Source organism: Caloenas nicobarica, chromosome 2 (genome assembly GCF_036013445.1).
Source record: "Caloenas nicobarica isolate bCalNic1 chromosome 2, bCalNic1.hap1, whole genome shotgun sequence".
In the NCBI taxonomy this organism is placed as follows: Eukaryota; Metazoa; Chordata; class Aves; order Columbiformes; family Columbidae; genus Caloenas; species Caloenas nicobarica.
The window spans coordinates 162,249,748-162,277,544 of record NC_088246.1 but is presented as its reverse complement, the minus strand read 5'-3'; the positions used below and the strand labels follow the sequence as shown (position 1 = coordinate 162,277,544).

At 42.2% G+C, this 27,797-nt stretch overlaps 1 protein-coding gene across 2 annotated transcripts in view; it reads left to right on the top strand.

The window, feature by feature from the left end:
* Positions 1-27,797, top strand: part of TSNARE1 (t-SNARE domain containing 1) — a 512,375-nt gene that overhangs the window by 257,371 nt on the left and 227,207 nt on the right. Inside the window, exon 9 of one of the 2 annotated variants that reach the window (XM_065629755.1) lies at positions 15,641-15,805. In XM_065629755.1, coding sequence (XP_065485827.1) covers positions 15,641-15,805 — 165 coding nt within the window. Of the gene's footprint in view, positions 1-15,637; positions 15,806-27,797 lie in introns of both variants that reach the window. The other variant, XM_065629754.1, reaches the window with a different exon arrangement.

The window sequence follows — 27,797 nt, the reverse complement described above, 5'->3', positions numbered from 1 at the left end:
TAAATGTGCCATGTGGGGAAACCAGGATTTCTCTATGAAGAAGGAATCCAGGCAGGTTCTAGGGCACAACCCCAGATCTGTCTTACCCGACTGTCTACATCTGGTACACGGTAAATCTAGTGGGAACTCAAACCATGCATGGCCAAAGAATCTCTGTGAATTATTCCACAGTATAGATTTCTACCTCTCAAGGCAACAGGACTCTTTCTACAGTCAGTTGAAAGTAATAGACACATTTTAGTGTAGTCATCTGAGCTAAGTAGGATGAATTGTTCTCTAGAGAAAAAAAAACCCACAACATATATATATATATATATATATATATATATATATATATATATATTCTGGAGGGGGATTGATGGGATTTTTGTCTTTTTCTGTTTAGTTTGTTCTTTTTTTCCATAGTGTCCCTTGTCCACACCTGGGCACGTGAAGTGCAGGTCTCTACTTCTGAGCCTGACATTCAAGGCTCCCTTTATAGTTTACAACACAATCTCATGTTAAGTAGCTGTCAATCTTTTTAATCTGGAGAATAGGGCTCTTATCTCCATTGACTTTATTGACCACTGAATATAATGGGAGTCTTAATAAGGATCTTGGAGGTCAGTACTTCCAGTATCGGTATGTAAACCTTGATGAGGTGGATTTCTGGCAGTTCAGTTTTACTGATGAGTTCAGACAAAGATATCTGCTGTGCAAACCTCTCAAATTAGTTAAGAGGGATCCCGCCAACATGCCTGTACCTCCAGTCCTGAATCAGCATCTGCCTAATTTATCCCTCTTTCTCACACTGCACTGAATGGAACACTTGATGTCTGATGGGACAAACTGGCATGTAACTCTAAGTAACCGTTAATAGCGTATAGCTCTTTGGTGCTATTAGTGATGTATAGCTCCTTAGAAAGTGGAGAAAAGGAAAAAAAAAAAAAAAGTAAGGGCATAAGTTTGTTGGGTTGAATTACCCTCTGAAGAAGCCCTCTTTGCTGTTTTGAGTAGACGGGGGAAGAGGGAAATAAATTCCCTGCGAACACCCTTCCTATGGTTTGCTGTGGTCCCATTGTCCCCCAAATGTTAATGTCTCCTTGGACAGAGGGAGAGGACAGTGCCAATGCGTGGGTGCCTGCACCCGTGAGCACACACACGTGAGGAGCTTCTTTTGCAGGGCAGAGTCTTGGGTTATGTGATAAAAAGCTCATCTCCAGACACACAAGGAGGAGCAATATGTTATATATCAGAAAATACTGTGTACCACTGCATGCACATATGTGCTGGATGACCCAGAGCAGGTCATTGCTGAGGGCGTAGGTCCTGATTTGCAAAAAAAAGTAAAAAAAAAAAGAGAACATTTTGAGTAATAAGTAGTTATTTCATAAGGCATTAAGAAGCTTGAAGTGTAATCCAGGAATAGCAGAAAGTTGTTATCTTTCCACAGAGAAGATCCTATTCTAGCTTGGTTTTGGAGTCAGAGTTCTATTTTGGGGAGTGAAATATGATTTTAATTCAGTGAGTATGTCCTAGCCTTGCAGAATCAGTTCATTTCTCCTTTATTACTGTAGGAGTGGAAAGTATCCAGGTTTGAGCCCTTTGAGACTAAGTTGAGTCGTTAGGAAAATTACCGAGAGGAAACTGATCAACCATCCAACCAAAGGCCCGTACAGCAGTTTGCAGAGCAGACTTTAACATGTGACAATATTTTTCCCGTGTATGGGTGAAACTTTCCAACAGAAATTCATTTTTGTGGCACAAGAAATGAAGTCTTGGAGTTAATGGCTTGAGAAGGGTGTTGGTATATACAGAGAGAGTAAAAAAGAATACAAACAAGGGGAGTAGAATAATGAGGAATAGTCTATAAACATCAGATGAGAAAATGAGGGAGCTAAATTAAGTAGTCTAGAAAAAAGTATCAATAGAGACATGATTGGACTCTATAAATACTTTCAAGGTGAAAAAACTAAATGAAGATCAGTTTTGAATTATTCACTGAGTTAAATGGTAGAAGTCAGAATGACCTCGTGTTAGGAAAGAAACATGTAGGTTAAGTGCTAAAGCTAATAAAGAACAGTTGTGTAAATAGTTAATGCTCCATCAGTTTGGAAAGTCAATAGCACAGTTAAAACACAAGTAAAATAAATAAAAATAATGGTCCAATAAAAATGTGTGGCAGAAATTATCTGAATATTTATCTGTGGCCTCTCCTGCCTCTGACACAGTGAAGACATCGTCTTGGTGTTCACTGGAAAAATGCACAGATTTTGGACAATTTTGTTACATGTCACGTTCCGGAGGTGCTGAACTGAAAACCTTTCAGCAATTTTTAATCTTAATCCTTTCCCCGAATGTTTTATTTTGCAAACATTTTAGGTAGCTTCTCAATCCTCATGAAAGCCTTCATCAAGCCTGTATGTTAATTGTGCGGTATGGGACTGAACGCTTGAGCTAAGGAAAGGTTAACATCTCTGCAAATGTATATCACAGAGACAGCACGGACACATGAGGATAATAAAGCTGGTCTGCATTGCTTTCCTTTGCTGGCACTTCTTATTTCTTGTCACTGTTTGGAAGGTTAAATTCAACTTCATCTTGCCCTATAAAGAACTCATACAGGTTGAATTAGCAAACTGCCAAATTCTTCCTGTGTAATTCTCCCTGGACAAACTAATTCAGAAACAAGATTTTGTTCCCTTTGGCAATGTTTACGTTTCCCATTTTCATTATTTCACTTTTTGGCCACAAATACGCTTCTGTGACTAAATTTACTTGATATCTTTAGTTTCTCTTTATTGAGACATTGTCTATATCTGTAATAACTATATCACTATTCTTGAGGAAGAATATAATTTCTTTGCCGCTGTTCTTGTGTTTGCCTTTAAACCAGTAAATATCCTGACTTCGTCTGACTTGAAATCCAAGTTGTCACTCTTCATTTTTCTTGAGATTGAAGCTCATATCCTCCAAGTAGGGTAGACTAGTTGTTAAATATTTCCAGTAAAGCAGTGTCCTCAGATCTGTGTCACTCCTTGCTGTCACAGCACACAGAAATCAGGGCAAGCATTTAATTCCCTTCAGTTGAACCTATTTTTTTTTAAGGTTATTTACAGGTTGGGAGAATAGACTGTGTTCGACAGGGACGATCGCTGGTCAGGGGAAAGAACCAGACTCATCCCCACTTGCGTGGATGTTTTAGGACAGGTAGGAGGAATGGCCACTGGGAAAGTGCTCGTTGATATTTCTGGACTTTAGAGGAAGCACTCTTAGAGGTATAGCAACCATTTCATTAGTTTAGTTGAAAATGTGTTCTCTATTTCTTTAGAAACAAATACCACAGACCTTTTCACTGCAGAAGTCCCTATTTAAATAGGCTCTGCTATGCAGTGCTGTGCTATAATTAAACACTTAAGAATACAACTACGAGAATCAAATACTTATTTCCAAGTATCTTCCTTTCCTCCTAGCATTGACAATTGGATGATTGTGTCCCATGAGCTGGAACAACTTATGTTTGGAGGTAAGGGAAGGAAAAAAAAAAAAAAAAAAGGAAAAAGAGATTGGTAGGAAGCTTAGGGAGATAATAAAACAAATTTTGTTTTGTTAGGTTATATACTTTCAATACACCCTTTGTTAGCTCGAGCAGATGTGTCACTTAAGAAAGACCAAGGAACTTGCTCCCTAAGCAATTATTGGTTGCAACACACAGAAACAGCAAGTAACATTGGAAAAAGGCTGCTTGGTCTTGCTAAAGTCCTATTTTATTTTATACGTTTAAGGAAAAGCCCATGAAGACTGTGCTTTCCTGGCCTTGGTTGTTTTCTTGGCCCAAGAGGAAGAGCAGAACCTCTATAATAAGTGTAGACAGATGTGCTCTTCCAGATCCAGCTGAGCTGGCTGAAAACAAAACCCACTCAAGCTGTGCTGGGATTGTTTTCATGGCTTTCCTGCCAGGATGGGGTTTGTGATTGCTCCCTAGTCCATCTCTAGCAAAATCAGTGGAGAGACGTCAATCCAATTGTTCTTCAGGTCACCTGCATATATATAATGACTGTTGTGGGATAAGGCACTTGCACAAAAGCTCCACGCCAGGATCACTTGCCTGGATTTATCCTTTGTTAAATAATCTAAAAAAAGGATCCTAGAAAAAAAACCAGGCAAATCTTAAACACTACCTCTCTTGGGAAGTAGGCCAACATAATTAGCATGTAGCATGGAGGATGTTGGTCTCTTCTCCCAAGTGGCAAGTGATAGGATGAGTGACAGGCCTCAAGTTACACCAGGGGAGGTTTAGATTGGCTATTAGGAAAAAAATCTTCATGGAAGGGGTTGTCAGGCATTGGAACAGGCTGCCCAGGGCAGTGGTGGAGTCACCATCCCTGGAGGTGTTTAAAAGGCATTTAGACGAGGTTCTTAGGGACATGGTTTAGTGTTAGAGTTAGATTATGGTTGGACTCAATGATCCTGAGAGTCTCTTCCAACTGAAATGGTTCTGTGATTCTATGATAAATACGTTTGTCGGTGTAAAGGTAAAATGCAATGTAAAATGTATTTGTTAATGATTAATTCCTCCATCATCTTCACTGTGTATTTGCTTTTCTAAATCTCCTTTTATTTGAGTTGCGCGTGACAGCTTCAGTTCTGGTCAGAAAGCTCAGGCTAATTAGGTCTCCTAGAGACAGAAAGTTTTCATCCAACCTGTCGAAAAGAGAAGCCAAGGTGAGACCTCTACATGCTGTCTAGCTCTTGTGAATGGGTTCACCAGAGGTTGACCACAGATCATCATGTCTCTGATCCGTGACAGCCTGTTGTGTAGCAGCTCTGGTAGATAGTCCCAAATTAGAGTTTCAACATTTTCATTTTGATTCAGCTGCTGTCTCCTATTTCACTGCAGGTGTCCGTCATTTTGTATCCTTTTTAACATGTTTATTACCTTTGTTTGTATTTTAATTAAAACCAAAAATGTCCTGAAGAAAAAACAATTAAGTTTTTTTGCCTAGTGTTAGTGTAAATCCTAACAAGCAGCTGCCTGCAATCAGACTTGGATCAATAGGCTTTATTGTAGCCTATTTACAGGTAAATTGAAAAAAACAAAACAAACAAAAAACTCCCCCAAAAAACCAAAAAACCAACCGAACAAACCAAAACCAACAACAACAACAAACAAACAAACAAAAACAGGTTTACATGGCATTGAGGAACTTTTGTTCCCTCTTCTCCCAACGTTGCTGTGCACATATGAAGCGTCTGTCAAAGCCACTTTCCCAGCTTGTGGTTTTGGCCTGTTTGGTTTCTCCGCTGACGTCGTGCCATGCTGCTGCCTTCACACTTGCTTGGAGTGGCTATTTTGATGGGACAAATCCTGCCCTAGGCCCCAATGACTTAGTTTTCTCACTATCAAGAGGTTGCTTTCTCAGGCGGAGATGCCACATGGGAGTCAACAATTAATTACCCAGATGGACTCTGCCTGGCTTTGACTCTTTTGCTTGATTATTTTGACTAAATAGCTTTGACTTTATGTTTTCAAGTTACCAGCCTGTGATAACCTCCTTATTTCATTCTGAGTTAGTGCCAAAAAAAAAAAGAAAAATTGCCACGAACTGGAGCAAAGGACTGAGCATCCTCTGTGATAGAAGACAGACCGTTTATGTCTTGATGCCTTATGGTGAATTCCAATGAGTAATACAAGTCTGCTGAGAAAAGCCTGTAGGTGAAAATACGTTATGTTTGCCTGCAGAGACATTGCTGTTGTGCCAGTGCAGAGACAGTGATTTCTGTGCTGCAGCTTCTTGCTGTTTTCTCAGTACAATGTCGGCATTATTCAAGCTGGGGCTGTTCCGTGGGTGGTGCCAGGAGCTGTGGTGGGGTGAACAGGTGTTGTCCCATTCATGGAATCATAGAATAGTTTGGGTTGGAAGGGATCTTCAAAGCTCATCTAGTTCAACCCCTGCCATATGCAGGGACATCTGCACCAGCTCAGGTTGCTCAGAGCCCCGTCCAGCCTGGCCTGGGATGTCTCCAGGGATGGGGCATCCACCACCTCTCTGGCCAACCTTAGGCAGTATTTTACCACCCCCATTGTAAAAAATTTCTTCCTCACGTCTAGCCTGAATTCTTCTGCTCCAAGCTCAGTCCCCATTTTCTCCTTCTCTCCCATAAAGTTGGACCTGTTCTCACAAAGAGGCAGGACTCTTGCCTTGTCTCCATTCCCATCCCCATCAACTGACCATCCACCCTGACAAAGGCCCAGTGAAGCTCCTCCAAATAGGTGGTGAAAAGCTGCCTCTGATTTTTGTCCTAATTTGGGATCAAGCTCTTGGGCAGTGGCTGACGTGTTGTGAACACAGACAGTACTGGAGTTGCGAAATGGTCCGTTGTTTTGTAGAGCAGTCAGTAAATGACAATGTTCTTAACACGAGTCTGTGAACATTCGCTTGGACACTGAGTGGTCCACTGAAATCCTGCCAAAGGCCAGTCACTAAAAGAGATTAAAAGATTGATGCCAAAGAGGTTTTGTGGGAGTCAACCATGTTTCTGAAAAAAAAGTGTTTGAGCTCTCAAAAAAACCCTGAGAAGTAGATGAGGATTAACAGGAGTGACTCTTCTCTAAAGTACATGGCATAAAAATTTACTCTGGTTTTGCCACTAATGTGCAGATTCAAATGCTGCATTCTACATAGCAGCTCCTAAGATCTGCCCATTTTCATGTTTTCCATGTAACACAAAAGCAGTCGATTTCTTGAAAAATACTTTTTTTTTTTTTTTTTTTAATTTACAGCATCTTCCTACTTCTCCACTGCTCCATGCTATGGAGTGGCACTGTGCCCATGCAAGGGGCTGTCTCTGCTGCGGGATATCAAGATGAATTTGGCTCTTGCCTCTGTGAACCCAGGAAAAAGACTTTTCACTTTTTTTTTTTTTTTCATTAGATGGGTGTTAATGATTGAGCCAGCGACTCATTCTCCTTCTTCTCTGACTTTCCAGCAGGACCCAGCTGTGCGGCACACACACTGGGAGGCACAGACAACACGGTCCTTTTTCTAGACAGCCTCGGTGTGTCTGTGAGCTCTTGTGAGCGTGGTCCATTTGCACAAAAACCGGGTGCTTCAGATGTTCGGTGAGGGAGCTGCGAGCAGGGGAGTTTTCTGCTTCACATCAGGATCCAGAGATGCTGTACAGTGCAGCTCCCAGCCAGCAGCACCAGCCAAAACACCGTGCCAGCAGCAGGGCCGTGCAGAGACGGAGAAATACGAGAATATAATTCACACAGCTAGGAAAAAAGGCAGGAACAGCTTTAGGAATGTGATGCGATGCTATGAAAATACCAGCGAGTGCTCTCCTTTGTGTTAAAGGAGGGTTTATCCACTTGCTTTGCATGTGTAGAGATGCCACTTGAAGCTGGTGGTGGCTTCGAGAAGGTTGGGTTTAGACATGTGGCGGGTTTGAAAAGAAAAGGACGCTAGATGACAGAGAGAGGAAATTTATACCACCCTTCTCTGTTGCTGTGTTGTTTCACTCACATCCCCGTGGGACCATCTATTTGCATGGAAGATTAAGTTTCCAAACCTTGAGAAAAGAAAAAGGAGAAGGACTAGAAATAGGAACAGGGCAAACTGCCCCTTCCTTCTCTTATGGGGCATCTCTAAGAATTTTGCAGGGGATTTGGACTAGATGATCTTTCGAGGTCCCTTCCAATCCCTAACATTCTGTGATTCTGTGATTCTGTGATAATATATAACAAAATGTAGCCCTCACGATCAACTGAAGTTCACCCTAGAAGCTGATGATCCCCAAAATATTGTCAGCCCCACCACCTAAGCCTGGTAGGAACGCCATTCCTCCTAAATTTGGTCTTCACCTTGGGGTGAAAATATGCTGCACTTGTTAAAAGCACATTGGTTATCAGAGAGCTAAACCTCGGGCCCCTGGCTTATTTTCTTTTTCTTCATCTACCACAGACGTGTCATTTAATTCTCTCACCCTGAGTACAGTAAGATCGACTCTGAACTAGAGCAGCCCTGGGTGATGAGGTCAGGATTGCTCAGAACGAATTTGGCGAAGTAATAAAGTCTTGAAGGAAAAATAAAGAAGAAGAAAACAGTAGGAGGTATGAACTCAGTGCACTGTTACTAAGTCTCTTCTAGTTCCAGAAAACTAAATGGATTTTCTTAGTCTTCATGACGGCAGAGGCTTGAATGATTAAATTTATAAATGCTGAAAGGTGAACTAGCAAAATAGTTTCCGCTGTTACATTTTTTTCCCCTAAAACTAGTAATTTCTTGCAGATTCCATAGCAGGAAGCTGGTAGAAATGGTGATTTTCTTGCCCAATTGCAAATTCATATAATTCAAAAGTAAATAACTTGATCAAGAGTGAAGACAGAAGCACACGAGAGATTCTAGTTAATTTAAATAAAAATGCACTTCAACCCTTCCCTTTATGCTGATTTCCCCATGCTGTTTTTTTTCTCATGCCACATTGGTGCAGAGTAATCACATTTACATAACTTGAAGAAATGCTGAATGCATTTCTGTGTTTGCATGTGTTAGTGATGCATGCAAGAAAGATTGAAAATATCCCCCCTTAACAGTTGTCCTTGTTGCAGTAGTTTTAAATGTGCCCATGTTTGAGTGAAGAGCAAGCAATGGTTAATTTGTGATTGTGTTTCTTCCCCCGTTGTTGTGGGAAGCTCCTCTCGTGCGATAACAGAGCTCAGATTTCCAATCGCTGCTGCGATCTTCTGTGCGGAAGATAATGCAAAGTTGTAATATCACTATTTCTCTCCTCTAAAAGATTTAGAAGTCCCAGGCTGCTTGTTCTGTGCCTGCCTGAGGCCTTTCTACCTGTAATTGCTTTGGGCTTTTGCTTGGCGAGATACAGCTCTAAATCTCATCGAGTCTGCAAGGTTAGTTGTTTCGGAAGGATGGTTTGAGAAAAAAATCATCTAATCCGATTTATCTGTCTTCTTAACCTAGCTGTACATTGTAGATAGGCAGGCCAAACGGGTAGATTTGTGCCATTTTTGTCTCGGACAGCTTTCAGTGTCAACGTGCTGTTAAAAATGTGTCAGGCGGCGTAATACAGCGGCATTCTGCACAGTGGCCCTCCGTGCAAAGTATTTTATTGATCTTTAATGCAGGCACTCCAGCTTCATTATTCTACATGCAATAAAACGTGAATCTCTAAGTCTGGATGCTAGTGAGAATAGGAAATCGTCGTAAAGTGTAGCCTGGCTGTTTATGTGTCTATACATACTATAAAACAAGAGATAAACATCTCTGCATTTGCATTTTGTATGAAAGCCAGAGTCAAAATGTTACCCAAGGAGATGTGATAGTTTGCAGGAGGTGTGTTGATTACTGGCCATATCCCTGCTAGAGGTTCCGGAGGCTTCTTGAGATTGGAGAAGACAGAACACCCTTCCTTGGTTTACTACCTGGGTCAGGTAAGACGTCTAAAATACTCTATTTTCATGGTTGCGAATTATTTCCTTGGGACAACGTAGGACAAAATTAGCTTATGTGATTGAGACTTCTTTTTCCGCGCTCATATGAACTTGGAGGTAACCAGTGAGCTGTGCTGTGCATTTCAAAAGCAGATTATTTTCTGGTGTGGGCTGGTTTTGAGCTAAGAGAAATGGTGCTGTGTAATAGAGCCAGACTGACTCCAAGACCTTGCAGGATGATCTAGAATAAGGGATACGGCTTTTGGTCTCGAGTGTCTTGCGACCAGGTTGTGATAAGAACAGCTCCAACTGCTTGAAATGTGCATATGAATGGAGAAGTAGTCAGAAAAAATTGACTTGTGTTCCTTCTTTTTCTCCAGAATTAGATTTTCGGTTCAGTTAGGAGATCCATCTTCACGGTACCAACAGCCCTGTCACATTGTTCCTAAAATACTCCATTCGTATACTCTTCCCATGTCTTCATACGCAGTCAGAAATTAAACCCCGCTTTCCAGGACACAACTCTTAGTTGAAGTTGGAGTGGATGGAGATGGTGTAGAAATGGGTTCATCTTGCCTAATTTCAGGCACTGAGCTCAACTAAGTCTCCTCTTCAACTGCGTTTCACGCAGAGTTGAAGGTACAAGTGTGTGAATGTCTTCCTCAGTCCTTCAACCTCCTGTCCCTGTCGTGTGTCCTTCATCTGGTGGATGAAGCCTGTAAATCCAGCTCTGATAAATCTTAAATTATTTACAACAACTTCTGCAGCTCTTTTTGGAGAGACTGTGAGAAGATCATCTCATTGCAGCTGATGTTGGACACCTTAATTATCTGACTTGTAGCTTACTTGAGCTGGAGGGAGTGTATATGTGTGTCTCCCTCTGTCTTATAATTTTTGTCTGTATCTTCAGGACTGATGAGGTGTGGAAAATAAATTTTCTTTTGAAATCGCTAAATGTTTCACTGGCAGTAAGAGCCATTTCTCATCCATCTCCGGTCAACATTTTGTGTCCTTTATTTCTGATAAGGGAACAATCTTATAATAAGTAATCAGAAATGGCATAGTTAAAGTTAGATGTGTAAAAGGGAGCTGCAGGACTGAGACGGTACCAGCACACATCTCACTCCAACAGGAGATTCCCTAACTCTGTAGACAAACTGTGAAGGCTGGTTGATGTTATATTAAGTGGGGTTCATGTTAGATTTCTGCTTCTGGGCAGAATGAAGACCATATGGGTACTAGAGGAAAAGTCATTTCAGTCCCTTGCTCGGTGATTTTATGTGATGTAGGTTGTAAAATTCATGATATTGCTGTGTACAAGGAGAAAAAAAATGTGTGTGTTAATGGTTCTCCTCTGACCCTTCCAATACCCAACTGGGGAGCGATGCTCAGGGCTGGGAGGGGGTCATTTTTGAGGGGTCTCAGCCATGCAGCTTCTGACGCAAAGATTTTACTGCTGATAAAGTACTGGCAGAAGTTATCACCATCCAGATAAAACCTTTTTATTTTTTTTCCCCCTTTTCTCTGTCAGGAGCTGCATATAGCATCTCCCCATTGGTAGAATAAATCTGATTAAAAAAATGTAGTCGTAAGCAGCAATGATTTTATCCTAGTGAAAAGATTTTCTCCAACAGAAAAAAATGTTGTGCCTGAGCATATTTTTTCAGATATGATGAATAACAGCATAGCATGACCCTCTACTCCTAAGAATTTAGTTTTAAAAGAACTACTGAGCATATAGGATATACTCAACTTTTCCTCTCCTATCATTTTTTTTTTCACAGGCAGAGTTTGGTTTTTAGATACATCTTGACAAAAATCTGCCACAGGCAAATTTCAACAAAAGAACAACTTCAAGCACATCCAATTAACAATTTATGAAAGGAAATCCAACAGAAAATTATGCAGAGATTCACAGGATATAAAATTTGGCACTAAATCAAATTTAATGTGGAAATGCCTGTATAGGGAGTTATGGCCCCTTGCAGTGCATTGGCAAAAGGAACTTTGTCTTTGGAGGCTCATTGAGTGCCCTCTGTTATATCTTTTCTTGCTGTAAATAAAATATTTTGTTAGACGTGGCAATGAGCACAACTCAAAAGGGAATGAAGACCACTGATAAACCAAGCTCAGTTGGAAGTATTAAGTCACTAGATTTCTTCACACTTTTGAATCTAGGATTTAATCACAAAATCACAGAAATTAGGAGATCTGTACCATCAACAAGCACAAAATCACTTTTAATTTGCTAGCACAGCCAGCCACTATACATATCACAGAATCACAGAATGTTAGGGATTGGAAGGGACCTCGAAAGATCATCCAGTCCAATCCCCCTGCCAGGGCAGGAACACCTAGGTGAGGTTACACAGGAAGGTGTCCAGGCAGGTTTTGAATGTCTCCAGAGAAGGAGAATCCACAACCTCCCTGGGCAGCCTGTTCCAGTGTTCCGTCACCCTCACTGAGAAGAAGTTTCTTCTCAAATTTAAGTGGAACCTCTCGTGTTCCAGCTTGAACCCATTACCCCTTGTCTTACTGTTGGTTGTCACCGAGAGGAGCCCGGCTTCATCCTCGTGACACCCACCCTTTATATATTTATAAACATTGATGAGGTCACCCCTCAGTCTCCTCTTCTCCAAGCTACAGAGACCCAGCTCCCTCAGCCTTTCCTCACACGGGAGATGCTCCACTCCCTTAATCATCTTTGTGGCTGCGCTGGACTCTCTCCAGCAGTTCCCTGTCCTTCTGGAACTGAGGGGCCCAGAACTGGACACAATATTCCAGATGAGGTCTCACCAGGGCAGAGTAGAGGGGAAGGAGAACCTCTCTACACCTACTAACCATCCCCCTTCTAATACACCCCAGGATGCCATTGGCCTTCTTGGCCACAAGGGCCCAGTGCTGGCTCATGGTCATCCTGCTGTCCACCAGGACCCCCAGGTCCCTTTCCCCTACACTGCTCTCTGACAGCTCGTTCCCGAACCTATACTGGAACCTGGGGTTGTTCCTGCTCAGATGCAAGACTCTACATTTTCCCTTATTATATTTCATTAATTTTTTCCCCGCCCAACTCTCTAGCCTGTCCAGATCTCGCTGGATGGCAGCACAGCCTCTGGCGTGTCAGCCACTCCTCCCAGCTTGGTGTCATCAGCAAACTTGCCGATAGTACACTCAATTCCCTCATCCAAGTCATTGATGAATATATTGAACAGTATTGGTCCCAGAACTGACCCTTGAGGCACTCCACTAGATACAGGCCTCCAACCAGACTCTGCCCCATTGACCACGACTCTCTGGCTTCTCTCCTTCAGCCAGTTTGCAGTCCACCTCACTACCCGATCATCCAGTCCACACTTCCTCAGTTTTGCCATGAGGATGCTGTGGGAGACGGTGTCAAATGCTTTGCTGAAGTCAAGGTAGACCACATCCATATCCTGATAACAGGTCATCATGACTGTATTTAAAGTTACTATGGAGCCATTTTTATGTCTGGAAGGAAATTTCAGCCCCCCTGCATCATGTTATTTCCTTATTTACTCACTCATTCAGCAGCCATAGTTGGATTTTCTCAAAAGATGTTAAGGATACAAACACACATAATTGCCTTCAGCAGCTCTGAAATTAACTTAAGCCACTACTTTGTTTAGAGAAAAAACATCTGTGTCTAGACCATTATCTATTTAAATACATGAATAGCCGGCTTTTGTAAGAGATGACTGAGCAGCATCACTTGCATTGCACTATCTGGATTTTTTTTTTGTTTTTTTTTGAGGGGGGTTTGTTATTTACAGATACCAGGACCAACAATTGGGGATGACTAATAGAGTTGACACAGGCCAAGATCAAGCATATTTGTGATACAGCTGTGGTATTACGTTGACTAATATAATTTGATGAGTTGGTGGCTGTATTGCTGGCTCTCCTGTTAATCTTGTGCTCCCACATCAGACCAGAAAACATTTGATGACTTGTAAATTTGTTATATTCCACTGAAATGCGTATCTGCGTAGCAAAGCACGACTTTAAGTGTCCATTCGCATGCATTTAGGTCCATGACACGGCATCCTTGCCTTGACCATAGTACAAGAATTTCATTAAATCAGTGTTTTCCTGTGTCTTCAGAAGGCAAACCCTGGTGAAGATGAGAGGACACCTCTGTCACTGTAAATGAAGCATTAGAACACCCCAAGGGTTGTTTTTGTTGAGTCCATTACTATATGCTTTTGGCAGTGAAACACTCTACCAGATAAGTTAGTGTCCAAGGCATGTAATAATTAGTGAGTAAAACACCCCCAGAGTATTTTAATCCTATTAAAATGTGTCTTTTAAAGTGTAAATGGATTTTTAACCTAATATTAAATGATTATTTCCTTCCTGTAACACACCCTTTCTCTACAGATAACAGATCCCAGGGAAGCAGAAGGTGAAACAAAGACATTAATGTCAAAGGTTTTTATATTCTATTTATATTTTTGAAAGGTACTTGGCTGTTTACTGCTGTTTTTTCTGAATGCCTCTACTTCTTCCATCACCCCACTTCCTTCATCGCACTGTAAAATTTGTTTTTGTCTGCAACTGGATAATGACAGTAATAATAATGAATCACTTTCATTAGGCAAAGTCTGGAGTTAGGCAACTGCCAAAGTTCTTTAGTTTCTAAATGAAGAAAGTGTACACTTTTTAAATAATTAAAAGAGTCAAAGTGTTCAAAATCTAGCCAGCTAGTGTTTCTAGATGTGACTGTAAGAGTTAGATATTACCCATTCCATGCCTCCCTCACAGTTCCTCCAAGGCAGAACTCTAAGCAAACAAGCAAGAAGTAAAACACATTGTAAGTCACCTTTTTTATTTTATTTTTTTTTTTCTTATTCCCCTGCCTCCCTCATGCATGCTTGGTTAGGCTTCTCGTCGTGGTGATTTGGCATCGTTTCCACAGAACTTCCAGTCCAGTCCTCCCAGTTCTTCCAGTTCTTCCAGTCCTTCTGTGCCTGTCCAGCAAGCTGCTCGATGGCCTTGCTTCCTCTTCAACTTGTGGGAATTCAGGGTATTTAATATCTTTGAAAACTTATCCACCGGCCTTCATTTCTCAGGCACAACTCATTAAAAAGCCCCGGTGTTTGTGCTTCAGATAAGCCCAGATTCACAGAACCGAACATTGCCCTGAATTTTTGGGCTTGTTTTCTCCTGTAGCTTTCAGGGACTTTGGGAACATCCAGGTCAAGAACGTGGTGTAGCAACTGCCATTTCTTCTTCCAGCTTCAGAGCGTTGGAAGCACTTGAATTGCTTTTCCATTGTAACTATTGATTAGGTGTCAAAGTTCAGCTCAAGGCCAGTTTAAAGGATCGTGTGCGTTGTTTGAAGTGAAATACTCACATAGTTGTAAAATTGGAGTCTTTATTAGCTTAGGACTTGAGCTCAGCCTTCTCATTGTCCATACCAACCTCATGTCAGTTCATTCCCTGAGTCTAGTCTAGACTGAACCTAACATCTCTTTAGGCTGGGATGAAAAGAAGACCTTGTTTAACCTCTTCCCCTACCTGCAGTGTAGATGCAACTGGATCATGAACAAACTCTTTCAGTCTGGATCTGGGTATAATCACAGCTCCCAAAGGCAGGATGAACATCCAGCTACCTATAAAATGATATCTGATGCATCAGCGAAATCCGGTCAGCTCCACAGAGTGAACACCATGAAACTGCGAGTGGCTCAAACTGATGATTAAGCAGTCATGTTACTATAATGATTTTCCCTTTTTTCATCTGTATTTAGTTTATTTTATAAATAGAGAAGATAACAGCCTTTTTTATGTTGAATGTTACAAGTTGGATCATAAAGTCTTCGAGACAAATGCATAAGCTTTATGTCTGCCTGAGAAAGTATCTAAGTCCAGAAGAATTTGCAGGAAAATCAACAAGGTAAATGTGTCATTTTTCACATGCGTGTAAACGTTTTGTTCTCTCAGAACTGTTGGAAAATTGAAACTGGTTGCTGGGGCTCAAATGTTGCTCAAGAGACCTGGCTTCAGGTCCTAACGCTTCCCCGAAGACTTGATGTCTGTCCTTACTCTTCTCCTCTTCTCCTCTTCACTGTTTCACCACTGTTTATGCAATCTATTATATTACTATTTTCTTTTCCCGAAAGAAGATTATGTAAAACCTAACAAAGTTGACACTTCCTTTGCTTTCCTTCCATTCTCCCATCTCAGCAGAGCCCTAGGACTCCCTTCTCTGACCTACCTGATGATGAGAAGATCTTTAACGGGGGAGACGGCACGTGGCAGAACCAGAACCAGGATCAAGCCTTGCTCTCGGAAATCACGGAGGAGGATCTGGAGGCCATCCGTCAGCGGGAAGAGGCCATTCAGCAGATTGAGGTTGGTCATCTTCTCCCGTCGTGGTCTTGCGAGCTAGAAGTGCAGATTCCTTGTGTTGTGCTTTGCTCGACATGATGAAGGAAATGCTGATTTACATGGCTGCCTGCACAGCATCACTAAACACGGCAGAGACTATCAGGTGTTTCTAAAAATGGAAATCAGTGGCAGAAAGAAGAAGTAGAAATCCATATGATATGTAATGAAAACAACAAAAAATAATTAACGTTCAAGGCTTACTGTCTGTTTCTTTGGTTTTTTTCGGTGGGTCAGAATAGTGAGGTAGTTTAATCGAGCTTGGTTTTGCAGCAAAACAGCTTGCTGTCTGGATGCAAAGTTGAAACTGGAATTTGTCACAGATCGAAAATATTCAGCTTCAGTGTTAGAAGGTATAATAGGTAGAAAAAAGGAAATAACTTGTTAACTTTTTCAAATAATTCAATATTTTTGCTTTATCAAAGTATTTGGATGTTCTTAATGTTGTTAAAAGAAGACATACTATTTTTATTCCCTTTTTCTTTTTTTTTTTTTTAAGAAGTGCTATAAAGGAAATACGAAAAAAAGGGAACAAAAAGAGCTTTGAGTAAGTTAAACATCCCACATTTTTCTTTTTATGCTTCTCTTTTTATACTTTTGGGAAACTTTTGTTACTCAAAGTTAAACAATAAATGAGTAAAGCCAGATCATTTTAAATGTTTCTAAATTGTATGCTTTTATAGGCCTAAACTCAAGATGAACCAAAAAGAGAGGGCTTCGGAATAATCAGAACATTTAATTAGGGACTCTACTTTGTCCCTTAATTGGATTGAGCTAATTTTATCAGGATAGATTTTGGTTGCAGTGTAGCAGGAATCGTGATTGAGTTAACAGGGCAAAAAGGGGACAAATGTTCCTTCTGTGGGCTGATGCTTTGAGGCATCGACCTCTGTTTGCAAGCAGTGATCGCTACATATGATTCAACACTCTAAGTAAGAAATTCTGATAGTTTTATAGGAGTTGGGTCAAGGTTAGTGTATCTCTAATTTCTGTCATGGTTTGCTGAGCAGAGATGATTGAGCTTTGTGGACTTGGGTGCATTAGTAGGGATGAAATTGTTAAAGAATATTCTCACACTGAGTATCCTTGTCCATGAATTGTCCTTTCATACTTGAGGAATCTTTTTTGCATCCACCGGGTCAAACTCTAGGGAACTTTGTTGCAAGAAAATTTGTTGCATGTTTTGGGATGTTCCTGCATTTCAATATTCAAGGAAGGTGGATACAACGGTATTTCTGAAATGGTGTTGTGGACACAAAGGATATTGTTGTCATCCTTTTGTTCAAATCATGGTCGTTGCCTTTTCCATTCTGTCTTTATGTTGCCCTCTGTCCCCCCCAATTAAAAAAAAAAAAAAAAAAAAGTATTTGCCAATTAGGCAATGGAGAATGATGAACCCCAAGCCATCCTCAAGGATGCCAGCTTTGGAAAATCAAGCAGTCACCTTAGAGAGATCCTTATTTTTCTGGTTCAATTCCATGTCTGTGCCACAAGCTGACTCTGCATGGGGCAGCGCTGGACCACATGGCCATGGTGGGGATGTTAGGGTGAGTTAAGGGAATCCAGTCCTAGCCCTACATAACTTCCAAGTAAATGAAACACTCATATATTGTGCAAGTTGCATATATATCATTTTTTGTAGATCCTGTGTACCTTTCTGCCTAATATGAATTTATCTCTGAATAACTTATAAGACCTATGCAGTTAATGTTGTTCAGCCTTCTGTTTTAGAAGAACGTGCATGCTTTCTTTTTACCTATTTTTCCCCATCTCTGTCACAGAATCACAGAATAGTTTGGGCTGGAAGGGACCTTCCAAGCTCATCCAGTCCATCTGCACCAGCTCAGGTTGCTCAGAGCCCCGTCCAGCCTGGCCTGGGATGTCTCCAGGGATGGTTCATCCACCACCTCTCTGGCCAACCTGGGACAGTGTCTCACCACCCTCAGTGTAAACAATTTCTTCCTCATTGTCTGGCCTGGATCTCCCTTCTTTCAGTTTAAAACCATCACCCCTTGTCCTATCGCAACAGGCCCTGCTCAAAAGTCTGTCCCCATCTTTCTTATCGGCCCCTTTTAAGCACTGCAAGGCTGCAATAAGGTCTCCCCAGAGCCTTCTCTTCTCCAGCTGAACACCCCAGCTCTCTCAGCCTGTCCTCCCAGCAGAGCTGCTCCAGCCTCAGGTCATTTCTGGGGCTCCTCTGGCCCCTCTCCAGCAGGTCCATGTGTGTCCTGTGCTGAGGACCCAGAGCTGGCCCAGCACTGCAGGGGGGTCTCACCAGAGCGGATCAGAGGGGCAGAGTCACCTCCCTGACCTGCTGGTCACTATCATAACTACATCCATTTTACTCTCCTATCCAAGATCCATATTCATCCCATACAGAAGACTGCATTCCACAAGCATTATTTTGAATGTAGCTTAAACATTGCTCCTGAGGAGGAAAACATTTAGGACCAATAGTATTTTATTTAACGTCTCTTTTGAAAGAAATATAATGAAAATGAAATGGATTTTTGGACTGCGTCGTACCTCTCCCCAGCTGTGTTTGAATAAGCAGATGGTGCTTTTAAATCATTTTCGCTGGCTTTTGTTTTTCTGTTTGTTGACACACATGAACATATTTCTTGTGAAAGGATTTGTTTTACACATTAAATCTTTCCTGATTTCATTAGAAGTTGTGGGTATACAGAGAAGGGACTCACTGAGCTCACAGTCACCTTTACAACTTTTTTTTCCAATACATTTTCAAAACCAGTAAGCAGCTGATAAGGTTAAAAGGAAACATTATTCCTAACTGTCAAACACAGCTAATTAACTAAATTTATTTCCAAATTGATGTGTAACATTTGTTCTTCTTTGCTCTTTGGGGACCAGAATACAGAACAGATCCGTGCAAAACATACCTTATGCAAGTAGATCGGTCGTGCTGGGATTTTTACGTTTCTGCATTTTTAACACCAGAAACATATAGATCTGGAACATCATGTCTTCTGGGCCACACTGATTAGCACAGAACTTTGGAGAAGCTCATTGTGCTGTCACCAGTAATGGGCTTTTTTTTTTTTTTTTTAGGAGACATTGAATTTGCCCTTTTTGCAAGAACAGGTATAAAACTTTTTTCATTGCTGAAGAAATGAGGAAATAAATTCTCTTCCCATCTTGTGCCCTGAAAAACAGATATAAAATTGTGCCCATAATAGGTATCTCTTTAACGTTCCAATGACTCTTTCCCACTGTGTGTTTTCCACATCTCCAGAATCTCTTCAGAGGTTCAGGTTAATGGGACTTTGTTCTCTGTCATGAACATCCCTTGAGGCACTTTTCAGCATTCACAGTTTCCACCTAGAAAGATAACAGCCATGTCAAAAGTTCAGCTGGCTGTTCACTTTATTTAAATGTGCTTCTTTTGCTATTGCTTGCAGATTAAAAATAGAGAAGTCTGCAAGGGAGATGTCTCGCCAAAACCTTACATTTTGGATAAAGATCTTTATTGCTTGGAAATGTCAAAATCTGGTAGGACACAGCAGCCTTGACACAAGTGTTATTTCTTAAAATATTACTTTGAACTGTTATATAAAACCTATTTTAACTTGAACTGTATTGGCAGTGAATAATAGATGCCATAACAACTTTATATATAGCACTGTAAAATGTGCCATCAGAAGTACATGAGCTGAACTGTTATGTGCATTGTCAGTGCTCAGTGCTGGCGCAAGCCCTGTCATAGCAAATATATATATAATTTAGCGTTGTGTGCCTTTCATTGGCACCTGTGGCCATGTGAAAAATGGAAAGAGATGAAACTTGGAGAGGAAATGGATAAACATTGAATGCGGAACTTCAGAATTTCATCTGGTGACTGGAAGGACCTATAAAAAAGATGCTAAGTGCCATATTGATTTAGAAAGCCTCCAATGATCCTCTTCATGCAGACAGCTTCCCAACAGCTAATGAGAACAAAGATGAGATGAAGTCTCCCAGACCTTGCCACTGTTTCCTTGGAGGCACCACTAGGTCATCCCACCTCCTCCATAACCTCCTTTCCTTTTTTGTAGCAATCTCCCATCCCACTCCTGTGCTTCCTGGGCTTCTAACGCAGCAGTGGGCATTCTCCTACCACAAAGAGTGGGCAGTAGCACTTTTTCTCTTCATCCCCACACAAGGAGCAGCAGCAATAAGAGCTCAATCCGTGGAGGTAAGTGGCTGCCCATTTTGTCAGCTACCAAATCTGACGCTACCAGGCCTGACCACATCACCTCTCGGCCCTGAAAACCAGCAGGTGCCAGTCAGTTTGTACAGATAACTGGCATTTAGCAAATTAAAAGAGGCTAAGTGTGGCCAGACTTTTTAGCAGGGCCTGTTATAATAGGACAAGGTAACGGTCTTAAACTAAAAAAGGGGACATTCAGGTTAGACATGAGGAAGAAATTTTTTACAATGAGAGTGGTAAAACACTGGTTCAGGTTGGCCAGAGAGGTGGTGGATGCCCCATCCCTGGAGACATCCCAGGCCAGGCTGGACGGGGCTCTGAGCAACCTGAGCTGGTGCAGATGTCCCTGCTCATGGCAGGGGTGCCACCAGATGAGCTTGGAAGGTCTCTTCCAACCCAAACTGTTCTATGATACTTGGCAGTCAGGAAGTCAGTCATTCGGACCAAACAAATGCAAGGCAAGTCTAGCTGAAAAACTGTTTAATGATTAATTGCTAATGACTGGACTGACACTGCAAACTGGAGACCATCAGTCGCAGATGCTTGTGCAGCCATGGAGAGTCATAGAATCGTAGAATGTCCTGAGTTGGAAGGGACCCACAAGGATCATCGAGTCCAACTCCTGTCCCCCAGCAGAAGGGTGCTAGGAAAGCATTTGGAGAAATAAGTGCAAGTGTCAACTCTGTCATCAACTCTTTATGTGATCTGGGCAGTGGTCGTACTGATCTTAAATCACTCACCTACAAAACAAAGCTGAAGGCATCACCCTACATCTCAGAGGGAATTGGGGTAATAAGTTGTTTAGCCTGTTCCTTCCTCGTTTTGGTCAGAAAGCACAATAAATAACACGAAGGATCCCCCCTGCTCCCTGGGATATTTCCATAGGATTCCATTTCTGTCTTTTCATATTTAATGCAGAACTCAGGTATTAACTTGGCTGATGTGAGGAGGCGGACAATTTTCTTCAGTAATACATGGTCATCAGAGCACAAAAGCCAATGCTGTCGGGTGATGATTTGCTAACTTTTGTCAAGTGAGTAATTGGCGAGAATACCTCCATCCAGTTTCTAATTATCAGCTGAGGATATCCTGAAGAAAGGAAAACACATCAACAGAGCTTCATTTTAGTTGATGCTTCTCTTGGCAAAAGAGGAGAGTTGGGTAGGCTGTGGCAACAGGTGTGAAGGAAATGCTTTTATTTTTAGGCAAGATTGTTCCCTTTGGGTCGATGTTGAGAAATGCTGATGTTCATTCCCTATCTGTTTTGAAGAGAACTGATAGATGCCAGCCTCCATGCCTGTCAGTCAAGCATTTGTAAGCAGACAGAAAATGAAATACAATAAAAATAAAACAAAAAAAAGCCCCCCAGAGTCTGTCAGAGTGTGTTTGTTAGTTCAAACATGTTCCTTGTTTACTCATTACTACGTATCACTTCTTGCTGAGGGGTATTTTCAGTAAAATCTCTCACTGATGCTGCAGTTTAAAAGGTTTAATGCAAGCTATTTTATAGCTTTCATCAGCTTCAATAGTCCAGGGCTTTGACTTACGAGGTCTTCACAGAGACTTTTCGACTCAGAGTAATGTATAAATAACACGATATCATGACAGGCACCGTAAGTGAAAGATCTGCTGCTGCGTGAGCATCAAACGGGGCTCAGATGCCCTCTTTTCGTGGCAGCGTGGAGCCTCATTGTCACGAGCAGCCGAGCTGCCCGCGAGGTGACATGACCATCCCCGGGACTCGGTATTGAGTTGTTCCCCAAAGAATCTGCTCGAGTCTTTTGGCCAGTCTAATTTAAACTGACCTGAGTTGTTGGACTGCCACCATTTATTTCGGGAGACTATTTCACGGTCCAGCAGACTTCAGTGTTGATGAAATGCTTCCCTCTGTTCTTGCAAAAGATCCCTTTCTTATTCTCAGCTCTTTGCACCTAGTGAAACTCTACTGGACCCTGCAATAATTCTTCTTCTCCTTTGGCTTTTAAACTCCTCAAAGGCTGACAGTTGTCCTCCTCTTCACAAGTCAGTCTCCCTTGCTTTTCAATCACTTCAGTGCTTTATTCTCAGTTATTTCCCATTTGTTAGTTCCTTTCTCCTACAGCAGCAGACCGTACAAAGGATCTTGGTGTTGTAACAAATCTGAAAAGAAGAAATGTGTAAAAACCCCCCTGGATCCAAATCAGAGGTTACGCATTTCCAGATAATTTGTACGCTAGTAAATTAAACAGTACCAAGGACACTAGAACTGACTCATTACACTCCTAAATTCTTAGAGCATATCCTGGCACAGTTTTGACCCAGATTAGCCAGTGCTTGCCCAAATATTGACACAGTTTGAGGGTTAAAATGTTCTCCGTAAGCCATTTCGATGCAGCCACCCTGTTCAGAGCATCAGGGGACTTAATGATGTGGATGCAATGAAGTACATACCTGCAGTTTCAGTGCCTGAGAACAGGCATCTTCCGTGTCCTTGTACACCTGCAGCCCTATTGATTTGATGATTTGATCACAAAAAATTTCCTTTAGTCTTCATTGACATTTAGGGAAGAGGAGGAGTAAGGCGAATTAAGGGTAAATTCTGTAAGAAACTGTGCAAGCCTGAGGGCAAAATAAGGGATATGTGGAAATAACATCTGGGCTCTTTGAAAGTGTGGAGAAGCCTTAGCAAGTGTTGAGAACAAAAAGCAGCTTATCCCAGCAGACTCATACAACGACGGTTTTCATTGCATATTGATTTGCCCACGTCTCCCTTCTCTGTCCCCCTGTGGCCTCCACAACTTGTGCATTGCTCCAAACGACAATTACTTGCCTCCACATCAAAACCCTTCATAGGCAATCTCCACATCCTTAGCGTGTTGCCTTCAAACTGCCAGCACTGAAAAGTTTGATTAATTGGAGTTTCAGAGGCTCTGCCCTGAATGGGCCAGTGCTGTTTTGGTGTTTTCAGTGCCATTTTGATTCACTCCCTGGTTCACTCTACATTATGCTCTCTCAAGCATCCTCATTGAACATGTGCTAGTTTATCACAGAATCAGAGAATGACAGAATACTAGATTGGAAGGGACGTCAAGGATCATCTGGTCCAATCTCTCTTGGCAAAAGCACAGTCTAGACAATGTGGCCAAGCACCCTGTCCAGCTGAATCCAAAAAATGTCCAAGATTGGGGAATCCACCACTTTGCTGGAGAGATTATTCCAATGGCTGATTGTACTAATTGTGAAAAATTTTCCTCTTGTGTCCAATTACAGAATCACAGAATCACAGAATGTCAGGGATTGGAAGGGACCTCAAAAGCTCATCCAGTGCAATCCCCCGCCGGAGCAGGAACACCCAGATGAGGTTACACAGGAAGGTGTCCAGGCGGGTTTTCAATGTCTCCAGAGAAGGAGACTCCACAACCTCCCTGGGCAGCCTGTTCCAGTGTTCTGTTACTCTCAATGAGAAGTTTCTTCTCAAATTTAAGTGGAACCTCCTGTGTTCCAGTTTTAACCCATTACCCCTTGTCTTACTGTTGGTTGTCACCGAGAAGAGCCTGGCTCCATCCTCGTGACACTCACCCTTTATATATTTATAAACATTGATGAGGTCACCCCTCAGTCTCCTCTTCTCCAAGCTAAAGAGACCCAGCTCCTCAGCCTTTCCTCATACGGGAGATGCTCCACTCCCTTCAGCGTCTTTGTTGCCCTGTACTGGACTTTCCTCAGGAAATCTCCTCAGGAGTAACTTTTACCCGTTACCTGTTGTGTTTTCCATGTGACTCTTTATAAAAGAGTCTCCGTCTTCTTTGTAGCCACGCTTTAGATACTGGAACATGGTGATGAGGTCTCCCCTAAGCCTTTCTCAAGGCTGAGCAAACCCAGTTCCCTCAGTCCCTCATATGGTGTCTTCCCACTCCTTTGGTCATCTTTATGGCTGTTCTCTGGACTGTCTTCAGCCTGTCTACATTTTTTTTTTGCATATTGGGGACCAAAACTGAATACAGTATTCCAGATGTGGCTTGACAAGCACTGAGTAGGGTGAGATAATGATTTCTTTGTCTCTGGTGGTAATGCCCTTGCTAATGCAGCCCAGCATCCTGTTGACCTTCTTTGCTGCAGCAGCACATTGTTCACTCGTATTGAGTTTGTTGTCCACCGGGACCCCCAGGTCCCTTTCCATAGCGCTACTCCCCAACCAGGTAGATCTCAGCCTGTGCCACACTCATGGATTATATTTTCCCAGGTGCAGAACCTTACATTTCTCTTGGTTGAAATTCTTAAGGTTCTTGTTAGCCAACTCTTACGGCTTATCCAGGTCTTCCTGCAGATTAGCTCTCTCTTCTAAAGTGTCCACTTCACCACTAAGTTTGGTAGCACCAGCAAACTTCATCGGGTACACTTGATCACATAATCCAGATCACTTATGAAGACATTAAACAGTGCTAGGCCAGATATTGGTCCCTGGGGGACCCCACTTGTGACAGGTTGCCGGTTTGAAAAGGAGCCACTCCTTGTAAGGCTTGTGCTCCAGCCCCTTCCCCAGCTCCGTTCCCTTCTCTCAACTCGCTCCAGCACCTCAAGGGCTTTCTTGGCATGAGGGGCCAAAAACTGACCCCAGGATTTGAGGTTTGGCCTCCCCGGTGCCCAGGACAGGGGGACAGTCACTGCTCTGGTCCTGCTGGCCACACTATTCCTGATACAAGCCAGGATGCTGGTGGCCTTTTTGGCCACCCGGACACACTCCCTGGCAGTTGTGCTTACATGTCATGTTTTAGTTCACTTCTCAGAGGACTCTGAGAGCTCACACACTAAATCCATATGGGATGAAACTCCATTAACAGATGTAAGCCTCCGCCTCATGGACTCTGACCAAGAATAGGCATTTAGTCCATAGGGACAGGCTGTACCTAGTCTGAAATAAAACTTCATGGATACTTTGGATATTGGGTCCCCAGCAGCAGCTGTTTGTACATCTGTGCCTGCTGCTCTGCAATACTTGTCAGTGCATGTACAGCGTTAGTTCTTTCCAGAGCAAACCACTGAGAGATGATCTGCTTCTCAATCTTTTCCAGCAAGCCAGTTTGATTACATACCACCTTAAGTTTGGCTTTTTCCATCCAGAACAGTTCCCAAAGCTGATTGAAACCACTATATACTTTTTTTTTTTTTTTTTTAAATCATGTCCTAGAGCCCAGAACATCATCATGCTAGAGGAGTTTCAACATCATGGTAGAAGAAAATGACTCCAACAAGCTGTGGTATCTCATGATACCTACCACCTTGCACAGAGAGAGAAGAGAAAAAGGGAAAAAAAAAGAAAAAAAAATATTATGTTTCGGGGCTAAGGGATCCAGAGGAGAACCAAGTAAAGTGTTCTGCAATATGAGCATATCTAGTCAGTTCTGCTAACATCAGACATTACAATGTTCAACCAGTCCATACCAAACGGCTGAGGAGTCAGGATCCTTCCCCTGCTCTAACCCGTAAAGTATGAAAACTCAGTAACAATTTGGAGAATGGTATAGATTACAGTTGCATGCTAAAACAGAAACCACAAAAATCAAATCCACCCATGGAGAGTCCTTGATGTATTTCCTTCTCTTTCCATTTCCATTCTTTATTAAATACTAGTGTTATAAGTGTATTGGTATACATCCATTTGGCCCATAAACCAAATACATCCAGACACAGAGGCAAGAGATGAAATCACAGTATCACAGAATGGTTGGGGGAGGAAGGGACCTCTGGAGATCATCCAGTCCAACCCACCTGCTAAAGCAGGTTCACCAGAGCAGATCACACAGGAATGTGTCCAGGTGGGTTTGAATGTCTCCAGAGAAGGAGACTCCACAACCTCTCTGGGCAGCCTGGTCCAGGGCTCTGGCACCTCAAAGGAAAGAAGTTTCTCCTCATATTCAGATGGAACCTTCTGTGCTTCAGCCTGTGCCCGTTGCCCCTCATCCTATTGTTGGGCAACACTGAAAGGAGTCTGGTCCATCCTCTTGACACCCACCCTGGAGATATTTATAAACACTGATGAGATCCCCTCTCAGCTTCTCTTCTCCAGGCTGAACAGCCCCAGCTATCTCAGTCTCTCCTCATAAGAAAGATGCTCCAAACCCCTCAGCATCTTCGTAGCCACTGGACTCCCTCAAGTAATTCCTTGTCCTTCTTAAACTGGGGAGCCCAGAACTGGACACAGAACTCCAGACGCGGCCTCACCAGGGCAGAGCAGAGGGGGAGGAACAACCTCCCTCGACCTGCTGGTCACACTCCTCCTAATGCACCCCAGGTATCATTGACCTTCTTGGCCACAAGGGCCCATTGCTGGCTCATGGTCAACCTGTTGTCAACCAGAATTCCCAAGTCCTTCTCTGCAGAGCTGCTTTCCAGCAGGTCCACCCCTGACCTGTACTAGTTACTGGGGTTGTTCCTCCCCAGGTGCAGGACCCTACACTTGCCCATATTAAACTTCATCAGGTTCTTCTCTGCTCAGCCCTCCAGCCTGTCCAGGTCTTGCTGAATGGCAGCACAGCCTCTGGTGTGTCAGCCCTTCCTCCCAGTTTGGTATCATCAGCAAACTTGCTGAGAATGCACTCAGTGTCTTCATCCAGGTCATTGATGAACAGATTAAACAGGACTGGACCCAGTATTGACCCCAGAGGAACCCCACTAACTACAGGCCACCAACCAGACTTTGCACCGTTAATCACAACCCTCTGAGATCTGCCATCTAGCTAGTTCATGATCCATCCAACTATCCACCAGATAATACATTGTCAAAATTCTCTCATCATATCCTTTCTACTCACCCTTCATTTTTGCTAGGACTACTTGCAAAAGCCCAAACATTTTCTTATTGCTTGTCTCAAACTGTCTTTCTTCCTCCCATCTCTTCCTCTCACAATACAAAACTGTATTTCTCCCTCTTCTCATAGAAATGATTAAAGGTTGCATATTTTTGCAGTCAGTATTTCACATGAATATACGTACAACCTAGGATCTCACTTTGCAAGACAGAGATGATTCAGGAATGTATAACGTTTATTTTTAGCCCTAGACATTTCTTATGTCTCAGGTGTAACCTTATGATGATACTGTTTGTAGTGAAGTGCTTTTAACTAAATTGGAGAGGTTTCCACTGTATGCTAGAGACAATTTTGCTTTTTTGACTTAGATTCCCAGTGCCTTATCCAAAGACTTCGTGTCAGAAAGTCTTGCTCTAAACCCTTTTCTTCGTGCACTCTTCCTTTTAGTGAGTTTTCATGAAGAAGCTAGTAATGAAAGCCTTGATTCAGCAAATCACTTATGTATGTCTTAAGAGCTTTGCTGAATAGGGATGGACTTTAGCACCTACTAAAAGTGAAGTATCTGCTGTGCAGAAGGTGAAAATTTTGCTGACACACACATTTGCTAATAATCTGAATTTTAGGCAGACACATCTGCATATATATATCCACAGGAATTGAGCTGAGTTACAGACATATATTGACTGTCAGCGTACACTGATAACATGGAGAGCTGGAGAGATCTCGAATGTTTGTGATGAAATAGTGTTTAACTTCTGCAAACCGTCCTGTTTAAGTGTTCGTATTTCCTTTCTTAAAAGGAACTTTCCTCCTCCATTTACTGCACTTTTGCCTATTTTTGTTTTGTTACCAGGTGATGACTGTCTCAATAAAGGTAATATCTTACTTCTATTTCTGTTAGCACAGACAGTACAAACATCATATGCCTCATTGATACAGCTATTTTTGTGGATGCGATTTGCTG